Source organism: Citrus clementina, unplaced genomic scaffold, assembly GCF_000493195.1.
Source record: "Citrus clementina cultivar Clemenules unplaced genomic scaffold, Citrus_clementina_v1.0 scaffold_3, whole genome shotgun sequence".
Taxonomy (NCBI): Eukaryota; Viridiplantae; Streptophyta; class Magnoliopsida; order Sapindales; family Rutaceae; genus Citrus; species Citrus x clementina.
Window position 1 is genome coordinate 13,608,374 of NW_006262339.1, and position 10,987 is coordinate 13,619,360.

Consider the following 10,987-nt stretch of genomic DNA (forward strand, 5'->3'; position numbering starts at 1 on the left):
GGGGTGGGCGCGGTTCGGTTTTTTACTAAATTTTTCATAATCATTCAATTACGATTATTTTAAAATCATAATCGCGATTAATCAAATTACCGAAATAATCAAATACTCGATTAATTGAAATAATTCGATTCGATTTGGTTCAATTATTTCGATTATGGGCCAATGAAATAATGAATGATAACTTTGCGTCTAAGGCTCTCATCTCAGGCTAAATAACTTGTAAATTCGACTAGAAAATCAAGTGTCACAATCAGTTTCATGAAGTCAATGTTTGAAGCTAAATACAACATCTCAAGTGAAATAAAAACAACATTTTATTATCTCCAATTTTAATCTCGAGCAAACTGATAAAAGGAATACAAAGTAATAATAATAATTAGTAGAAAATCAAATAAATTAATACTACAAATGAACACATGCATGCACTTCATAAGAAAAATCGCGTCTGTTTCTCTTGAGTTCTTGTAATGATAATCTTCTTCCTTTTACCCCCAAACTCTGTGTATATATATAATAATGCAGATGCTGTTACAAACGTTTCAGCAATAATAGCAAGATGGCATATTAAGATTGTATCCATATCATAATCACTAATCAGTTACAAATGTTTCTATAATTGTTACTTTATCATTATAAAAAAAAAAGAGAAAGCAAACTTAACTAATGCATTCACACAAGTTTGTCATTAAACTATAAACCAATGATAAAAAACCAAGGAACCCACATCACAAACCTTAGTACCCCAACCAAAACAAGCATGAACAAGATAAAAAGCAAAAATATTATATCATTTATCCACCAAAGATTGACACGTGTATATCCTTTGCCAAAAGATAAGACGGTATAGAAAACGTTAACAAGAACGAGGAACTTACAGTTACAGAGGAAAAAGAAGAGGGGTTTGGACTTTGGACATTTAGTTGCAGCAGCAGAGCTGAGCTCACCTTCACTGCAACTGCGAGCCACAATCGGGATTGAATAAAAAGATCTTTTCGAAAAAAAAATGGGGTTTTTATATTACCACAAATCCCTGGATATATTATAATTCCATGTTAGGCTAAATTCATGTAAAACAAATTCACCATTAATATGTGAACTCCAGCACCACAAATCTTTATACATGATTTCTAGAACATATTCTTCACATGTACGAACCTCAACAAATTATGAAACGAAACACGAAACAATCAGCAGCAGTTCAAGTTATTGTTTTTTATTCTCTGTAAAAACAGAACAAACCAGAGAAATGGGAGACAAAAACAGCAACGATATTTACATAACTCAAGTACATTAACAAAAACATGGGAACGAGGAAAAAGAAATGAACTTTAAACCAAATTCATAAAACCGAAACGAAAAATGGAACCTTTTTCGTTCGATTTTTTGTTTTGCTGAGAGTTTTTGGTGACAGTGGCAGCAGCAGCAGATGACAGTGGCTGCAGCACATGGTAGCAGTGGCAGAGACTCAGTGACGAGCAGCATCGACGAGCAGTGGCGGTGACGAGCAACGGGGACGAGATTCCAGTGACTGAAGGTGCTGCAGCTGAAGGTCACGAGTTCGGTTTCGGTTGAAGATCAGAAGTGGTGTTTAGTTTAGACTTTAGGGATTGCCGATTGTTATTTGAAATTCAGTTTATTTGCTATCCGGTTCGGTTTTTTGGTTTTTTTTTTTAAATCGAAAATCGAACCGACTGGTTTTACTACTTTTATTATATTACTTATTCGGTTTTTTGGATGCAAAAAAACCGCACAAAAATTGAACCGAAAACCGAACCGTTCGGTTCGATTTTCGATTAATCAGTTTTTTTTGCCCACTCCTAAATAACGCATTGAAAAAACCTTGTTATACAGAGCAATGTTTGAAAAATTATTATAGATAAACAATAACTTCAATTCACATAAAAATCATAGTGCTAGATACTTACTGCATATAGTGTTGGTAAATACCAGTTTATTGGTGCATCATTGTGTTTAGCCCACTCACATAGTGTGAGGTGATATGCTATTATGGTGAGAATCTAAAACAGTAGTCAATAAGTGACAACTTAGTATTCTATTTTTCAATAACCCATCCAAACATATAGTATGTAAAGTGAGTGCCAATACACCACAAACCTCTCCACTCAGAGCCGTGTTAGGCAAAAGGCTCATGATATTATGCCTAGAGATAAATTGATCATCGGTAGAGACAATGATTTCACTAAAAACACAAACAAGTAATAAAGTGTTAACTAATCAATACATATGTACAGGGGAATAAAAAAGCAAAGCCCTAAAAACCACAAGTACCTTCCGTTACCATCTTTATCAAATGCATATTGAATGAACTTCAATTGGTCAAGAGAAAAGGGGTTATTTACATAGAAATGACTAACTTTAAACTTAACTTTTGCTCCCCGAGACAGAGTTGGTATCATCCCGACCTTCTTTTCCGTGCTAGTCGTGTTGCTGGTACACTCATGCTAGTGGAGGTCTGGAACTCTTGCTTAGTGTCAATTGGTTCAGCCAAATTCTATAAATGTCCAAGGTTAAACATAATTCATTATCATTAAAACCAAATTGCAACTAAAGTCGCTTAGACAAACCTCTTCTTCCTCTCGAGGTATTGGTGTTAGATCGAGAGCATGTCCTCCATCAAATTGAAATGAATTGAGTGGAGTTTTGCTGGTATGTGCAGTAGTCCTAATACAGCCCAACATGGCATCAAAGGTTCGTAAACTTGCTTTCACTCTATGATCCATAGTGTCATCATCACTGATCAAAATCATTTTCCCTTCAGTTTTTGACATTTTTTTTTCCATCCGGAGATATAGGATTTTGACATTTCAAATTTGAAGGTGGATCGGGGGCAGCTGGTTGTTTGGTTGATCCTTCATGATACTTTAATGTCAACTCTCCCAATATTTTTGCTATGTTTTCCAATCTCCATTCAAGGGTTTGGAACGACTCTTTGTTTTCGGTGACAAATGACCCAAACCTTTCCATTAATAATTGAAAGCATCATTATTCACATTGTTCCACCCAAGAGGTTCTGTTTGTTGAGGCTTATGAAGTCGATCAAGGTCACACATCGAAACCTAAAATAATTCATAAAATAATAATAATTTAGTCCAAAAATATGGTAAATCAATTTCATTAAAATAGTATGCATGTATTCTATACCTTATTGCTTTTGATGCCACCAAGCTTTCTCATTTTAAGAATCGTCGAATCTCATCATTATTCCATACAATGGTAGAACACACTATTCTATCAATAGAAGGTTGATCATATACAACAAAGGAAAAATAGAATAGCTGTCCATCAATGGCTTTTTTTTTAATTAAACATGAACCTTTAAGAAAAGAACGCAGCCGCTAACGGAGCTCACTTTATTTTCTTTAAACTTTTGCACACCTTCCCATAAAAAGGTAAAACACCAACTAGCCTAATTTTCTTCTCTAATCAAATTTTTATCTTTCAGTGCACGAAGATACAACAGATTAATGTATATTGCACTTTTGGGACATAATATGGTTCCCAATGCAAAAAGACTAAAAAGTATCTTAAATTCATCATCAGAAGTTGAACTATTCATTAGCCTTTTTTTCACCTCCGCTATATGAATTCCTCTAGGTCCATTGTTATACACTGCACGCAAATTAGTTATATCAACTGCATGGTCATTTAAGTCCACATGTGTGCCTCCATCTCTAACCCCCATTATAGTTGAAAACATTGTAGGGCTTAAATTGTATTCTTTCTCATGTAGAATTATACTTTGCATACCTACATCACATTTTCCAATTAACGCTGCACATAACTCTTATCTTAAGTGTCCACATTTTAGGTCAAGTAAACTTCCAAAGCAGGTTTCGTTCACTACTACTTGTTAATCATTTGAAAAATATGAAACCACCTCGGAGAACGAGGCTACATGACATTGAGATAGAAGGTTGCCACCATCGGCCTTGTCCTCATAAGCTTTTTCAATATTTTTGCTCTCACCACTATTTTCACCACTATTTGATGTACAAATCTCATTCATATTACTAACCATCCATTGATGCCTCTCCTTGGGGGTTAGTTTCTTTCATTTTTCTGCAATATCAGCTCTAACCTACAACAATGATAATATATATACGATCAGTGGCATACTGTTTTAGGTAAGAGAAGATTTAATATTCAGCAGGTCATTTTTTGGTTACATACCGTTTCATCCACCTTTTCTACCCCTAATAGTCTTAGTTGTTTTGCTTCTGCCTTACTGTGATTAATATTTAAAGTTACATTAATTAAAAAAATTAAACCTTTTAACATAATAGGTACATAAATGCATATAAATTATACTTACAAATAATCTATCCATGCTTTTTTATTCACTCCTTGCTTTTCCTGCCGTAATGAGTTTTCTTTCGATTTTTTCTTCTTATGATCAGCAGATTCCACGTCTTCATGTAAAAGCTGCAAGAAAGCAATTAATAAACAACAATTACTGCCTCTTGCACTCGTGTTTGCTGCAACGGTGCCTATCGCATCAAACGAATGCATACGCCAACCTACCACACAAAGCTACCACACTTGAATGCCCAAGTCTAATTTTTTTTCATCATTGAATTATTATTAAAAAATTTAAAACACAGCTCCAACATTTTGTGAACAAAAAAAAAGGTAACCTATAATCTTAAAAGACAACAAATAGTTCTTTGTGGCATTTTGTCAAATATTGTGTGTGCATTATATTTCTACACTATATCATTAACAAATCGTTTTCCCCAAATATAACAAATTACAGATCTAAATAACTTTAACAATTACAAGGCTAAGTTTAAAGCTAAGTAACCTTGATGAGAATAGTGAAAGTCAGAGGCAGGAGCTACAACGAGAGTGAGAGCAAGGTTGAGCATGAGTGTGAGTTGGAGGAAAGGGCAAAAGCAATAGCAACAACGAGAGTGGGAGCTTGAGTGTGAGCAGGAGCGGGACCGGGAGTGTGAGCCGAAGTGGGAGAGTGAGCAAGAGTGAGAACGTGACAATGTAGGGATTGAGGGAGAGAAAGATGAGGGTTTTCTTGCTCAATGTTCCAAAGGGGGAGGAAGAAAGGGAGGGAGAAAATGCTTTTCTTCTCTTAACAAATTCAACCGGTTGCCTTATTTTTTTCTGCTTTTATTCATTTTTTCTCCTTTTTTTTTCAAATTAAAATCACAACTGTTGGATTCAAACAAGTTGAAGCCAACGGCTTAAGGGCAACCCCTACACCATATAGAGATTTTATGCCCTGTATGGTAGCTGAGGCTTGCAATTTGTAAAGGGCTCGAGCCTCGAGCGCGATAAAAAGCTTAATTTTTTCGCCTTCATCCTTAGTCGGGTCAAAGTGCGAGCCTGACCATTTTTTTTAATTTTTTTAATATTTAAATAATTTAAATTTACCTCTCTTAATATATTAAAATTAAACATAAAATTACTCTAACCAATATCTCAATTGTAAAATTATATAAATAACTAAATATAAACAAAAACCATCTCTAATTCAAATACAAACACATATTTTTTTTAATTATTAAGGGCCAACTTGAACCGTAGCCCAAACTTAATCGAGCTTTAATTTTTAAGCTCGAGCTCGAATTTTGATTATTAAATATGGGTCAAAATCCAAAAATTTTGGGTGTTGGACAATCAGACCAAAATTCAGGTTGGGTTTTTTTTTGTTTTTTGTTTTACCTTCCCTAGGCTTAATAAGTGGAGTTCGCTTGTTTGTTAAAACTTAATCGAACGAATTCTAAAATTTTATTAATTTTATTAATTTTAATTTTTTTAATTTATATTTGATTTCAAGATATTCATATCGAAATAAAAAAATGAGTTTTTGTAATTTTTATTGGAGTAAAAAAGCCAAGAATGAGAAATAAATACTATATTTAAAAAATATCTCTATTATGTATATTTATTTCCTAAATTATCATACCTAATCTCTTTTTACGTCTTGATTTATAAGGACATAAATGTCAAATAATTATGTTTAAAATCTTTTTATTTAAAAAATAAATAAGATGCTGTTTATATTTAGATATTAAAAAAATAAATGTCATTCACATATTTGTATTTAGACCTATTTAGAACAATTTAAACCCATATTTTAGACCAAAAAAAAAAAAAGAAACTACCTTAGTTATAGGCAAACTCATGACATGAGATGTTAAAGTTTAATATGTGTAGCACATGCACAGCAAGTCACATGACCAAGTCTTATATAAAATTAATTTACTTTATGTTAAGTTCTAGTCAATAGGAGTTCGTTTTTAGTGGCTTATTGGTAATGTGAATGTCCTATTCAAAAGCATTTTGTTATGTTTTTTAGGAGAGTTTGTTTTGTAGTGCCTAGTTTCATGCTTTATCAATTGGTGTAATTGCCTATATAAAGGCTATTTGATTAATGAATAAAAGTATTCCGTCCAGTACTCCATCTTCACTTGTCTTTTATATCTTCCAGTGTTACTTTTACTCTTTGTACAGAGGCTCTTTTAATTATCATATTATCAGAGCGAGGTTAAGAAAACAATAGTAAAAGATGATGGCCTCTGACAATTTTGTGCAACCTACAACTCCACGCTTCGATGGTCACTATGACCATTGGAGCATGTTGATGGAGAATTTCTTTAGGTCTAAAGAATACTGTTTAGTAGTCTTTGAGGGCATAGCAGAACCAACAGCTGGCACGGTAGTGACGGATGCTTAGAAAACAGAAATTGAGGGGCAACAACTAAAAGATTCGAAGGCAAAGAATTATCTGTTTCAAGCAATTGATCACTCAATCTTAGACACCATTCTTTGCAAAGACATCTCCAAGATGATATAGGATTCCATGAAGAAAAAATATCAAGGGTCGGCAAGAATTAAGAGGCAATCGCTTTAAGCACTTCATACGGAGTTCGAATTACTTCGTATGAAATTAGGAGAGTTCGTCATAGAGTATTTTTCATGGACAATGGCAATTGTAAACAAGATGCGGATACACGACGAGAGGACGACAGGCATTACAATAATAGAGAAAATTCTTCGATCAATGACTTTGAAATTTAATTATGTTGTTTGTTCTATTAAAGAATTGAAAGACATTACTGAGCTTTCAATTGATGAGTTGCAGGGATCCTTGCTGGTTCATGAGCAGAAATTCTCCAAGGAAGATAAGGTGGAGTAAGCTCTAAATTCTTTAAATAGATCAGCAGATTGGGGTAGAGGAAGAGGAAGAGGACGATGAGGAAACAAAGATAGAGGTAGAGGTAGAGGCGGACAAGGCAATTTTAGAGATGATGAAGATCAATTAGATTTCCAAAATAAAAGTAGAGGCCGATTTGATAAGTCAAAGGTATAATGTTTTAGATGTTATAAATTTGGTCACTATTGTTCTGAATGTTATAATAAATTGCCTAACGACAAAGAAAATGGAGACAAATCGAATTTTGCAGAAAAGAAAGAAGTGGAAACCTTGTTGAGGGTTGTTCAAGTTAATAAAGAGCTTGAGTCAGATGTGTGGTATGCGGATACAGGCTGCAGTAACCATATGTGTGGAAGTAAATCTTATTTCTCTTTCTTAAATGAGGATTTTCATTTAACACTGAGTTTTGGTGATTGTTCTATTGTTGAAATAATGGGAAATAGTGATATTAATATTAGAACCAAGAATGGTTTTGTAAAAACACACTACTAGAAAAATGAGTTTTACTGACACTTTGCAAAAAGTGTCAGTACTTATGTACATATGCACCATTTTCCGCTTTTGACAAATAGGAATCAGGGATTAATGATACTAGGGTGTCAGTAAACTAAACATAAAAAATCACTAACACTAAAGTATCAATGATAAAAAAATTCATAAAAATTTTGTTTTAGCTCCAACTCGAACCTGGGAGCTCTAAGATTTAAAGCTTTAATGTTTGGAGCACAGACCATCAAATCTCGATGAGTCAAAGTCATAATAATATTTAAATTATTAAAAAATAAAAATATAAATAACAATAACATAAAACACACTTGTTCTCCCCATCTAGACTATATCGATTGTCTCTATCTTGCTTTCATCGTTCACTTTCGCTTTCGTTTTTCTCTTCTCGATCTCTTCTGTTTTGCACTATCCATTTACAAATTAAATTCAATTAATTTAGATAGATAATGAAAACCTAAAACTCTGATTCGTTTTTCCATTTTCCCCAAATTGAAACACAAACCAAAACCCTAATCGCTTGTTTTCGAAGGGGTTTTTCTCTAACTTAACCATCCTGTGGCTATACTAGGCAAGCAAGTAAAAGCCATCGACAAGGGGTGAAGTGGCACCATCGGTTCGGTATTCAGGTAATCTCATTCTCCCTGACAAGTTAAGTCCAGAGAAAGAACTGTAGAGGAGGTTATCAGCTGGTAATGGCGGAATGTTTTATTTTTTTGTGCAATTTAATTATTGGGTTTGTTTTAATTTGGCTTATGAATAATATTTTTGAATTTTTATTTTTGGGTTGTTTCAGATATTCAGAAATTGAACAGTCGTGCAACCCTGGTGGGTTTTGTTTTCCAAATATTTTTTATTTATTTATTTGTAACTTGAAATTTTTGTTCTTATTTTTCTATATCTTCACTCACATGCAGTCCAAAAATACAGGCATTTTAAGTGGTGCATTACTTAAACTCAAAACACTTGCTGCTGCGACTCAGTTTTTTCTGCCACATTTGAGGTCAGTTTCAAACTTTTGTGCATGTGATTTACTGTCATTGTTATTTAAAACTAAGAATGTGCATTTTTTTTAGTTTCTGAAATAAACTGTTAGCTCTGTTTCTTAACTTTGAGCAATAAGTTAGTTGATTTTGAATGTACTAAAATATGAAATTTGATTTTAGCTTTTGCCTTTGTGATTAGGAGATGATTGTTTGGGTGTTATATTAGCTGAATGACTGTGTATTTAGTGGTTACAAACTATTTACATCTCTGTTTCATGTAAAGAGAGGCAAATTTTGTTATATAATCCTACTTGTTTATTTATTCTGTTTTGGTTGGACGATTTGTAATAGAGACAATGACTATGATATGAATTAATTAAGTTCGTGGTTGTGAGTATTTTGAGATTGTATAAAGTTGATGATTTGTGTTTGATTCAATAAAGAAATGCTTGTTTTAAAGTAGTTCTGCATGTTGTATTTGAAGTTAAAAAATGATTTATAGAATCTTAAAAAATGGCTTGCAAAGTGGTATGAAGACATTATTTATTTGAACTCTTAACTTTTGTTAGTTACTTGACTCATGAATTAGTTCGACTACTTAAAAAGCCATTAGCACCCATCTTACCTATTAATCTCCTATTTAAGTTTCAAAACTTATTTTGTTTCAATTTCAGGATTTTGTCTAAATTATTATTATAATTAATGATTTATAGGGCTATTAATGATTTTCCAGAATTATAAGTTTATTATTACAACTATAATCATAATAACATTGAACTTTAAATTAATCATGCAATTTAATTAAACTTAAACTAACATTACATATGTGAACAGGTAAAATATTTGAAATGGACAGAAGTTGGATAACTTATGATAGATTGTCTGTAGAGTATCGTTCTGGAGTTGCTGATTTCTTAGATTTTGCCATTTTGAATGCTGAAAATCGAATGTCAATTAGATGTCCTTGCACCTTTTGTTGTAATATGGAGTTTCATACTCCTCAACAAGTGAAGGATCATTTATTTGAAAAAGGTTTTCTCCCAAGATATATTGTTTGGACTTGGCATGGTGAGACTGACTCTAAATCTACATTTACAAACTGTGAAGACCATTCACATAGTCAAAGATTTAGATGTCATGATTACAGTAATATAATTGACATGGTCGAAGATGCTTACGAGCATTGTGATAGAGATCCTAGTTCTTTTAAGGATATGCTTGAAGATGCTGAAAAGCCTTTGTACCCGGGTGCAAAACATTCAAAGTTATCTAGTTTAATGAGACTTTACAATGTGAAAGGGAACTATGGGTGGTCCGATAAAGGGTTTTCTGCTTTGTTAGAAGTCCTTGCTGATATTTTGCCAAATAATAATACTCTACCTATGTCAATGTACGAGGTTAAGAAAACAATGAAAGTGCTAGGCTTAGAGTATGAAAAAATACATGCATGTCCAAATGACTGCATTTTGTATAGGAATGAATTTGATGATCTTGCTGAATGCCCAAATTGTGGAGCATCTAGGTATAAAAAAAAAAAAGATAGCTCAACAAAATTTAGGAAAGGGGTTCCTAAAAAGGTATTATGGTATTTTCCACCTATTCCTAGGTTGAAAAGATTGTTTCAATCACCACAAACAGCTCAAAATTTAACATGGCATGCTAATAAAAGAATTAGAGATGGCAAACTTCGCCACCCAGCAGACTCACCAGCCTGGCAACTAATTGACAATAAGTGGCCAAAATTTGCACAAGAACCTAGAAATCTCCGTTTAGCTCTCTCAACTGATGGGGTTAACCCACATAGTACACTTAGCACTACTTATAGTTGTTGGCCTGTTATATTAATAACATATAATCTTCCTCCATGGTTGTGTATGAAGAGAAAGTTTTTGATATTGTCACTTTTGATATCTGGCCCTAAACAACCTGGAAATGATCTAGATGTATACCTAGCACCTTTGATTGAGGACTTAAAAACTCTATGGGATGTAGGTATTGATGTTTATGATTCTTATAGAAAAGAAACCTTTAATTTACGGGCTGTCTTGATGTGGACAATTAGTGACTTTCCAGCATACGGAAACCTCTCTGGTTGTACTGTTAAGGGCTATTATGCTTGCCCAATTTGTGGGATAGACACTTGTGCATGTTGGCTGCCACATAGTAGGAAAATGTCATATATGGGCCATCGCCGCTTTCTACCACTCGGTCACCTATTTCGGAAACTGAAAAAGATTTTTAATGGGAAGCAAGAGTGGATTGAGCCTCCTAAAACTTTGTCTGGTGAGGAAATCTTTAATATGTG

At 33.4% G+C, this 10,987-nt stretch overlaps 1 protein-coding gene across 1 annotated transcript in view; it reads left to right on the forward strand.

Moving 5' to 3' along the window:
• Positions 1-9,530: 9,530 nt before the first annotated feature.
• LOC112099588 overlaps positions 9,531-10,987 on the forward strand; it is a 3,411-nt gene continuing 1,954 nt past the window's right edge. Inside the window, exons 1-2 of the mRNA XM_024187003.1 lie at positions 9,531-10,204; positions 10,289-10,965. Coding sequence (XP_024042771.1) covers positions 9,531-10,204; positions 10,289-10,965 — 1,351 coding nt within the window. The remainder of the gene's footprint in view (positions 10,205-10,288; positions 10,966-10,987) is intronic.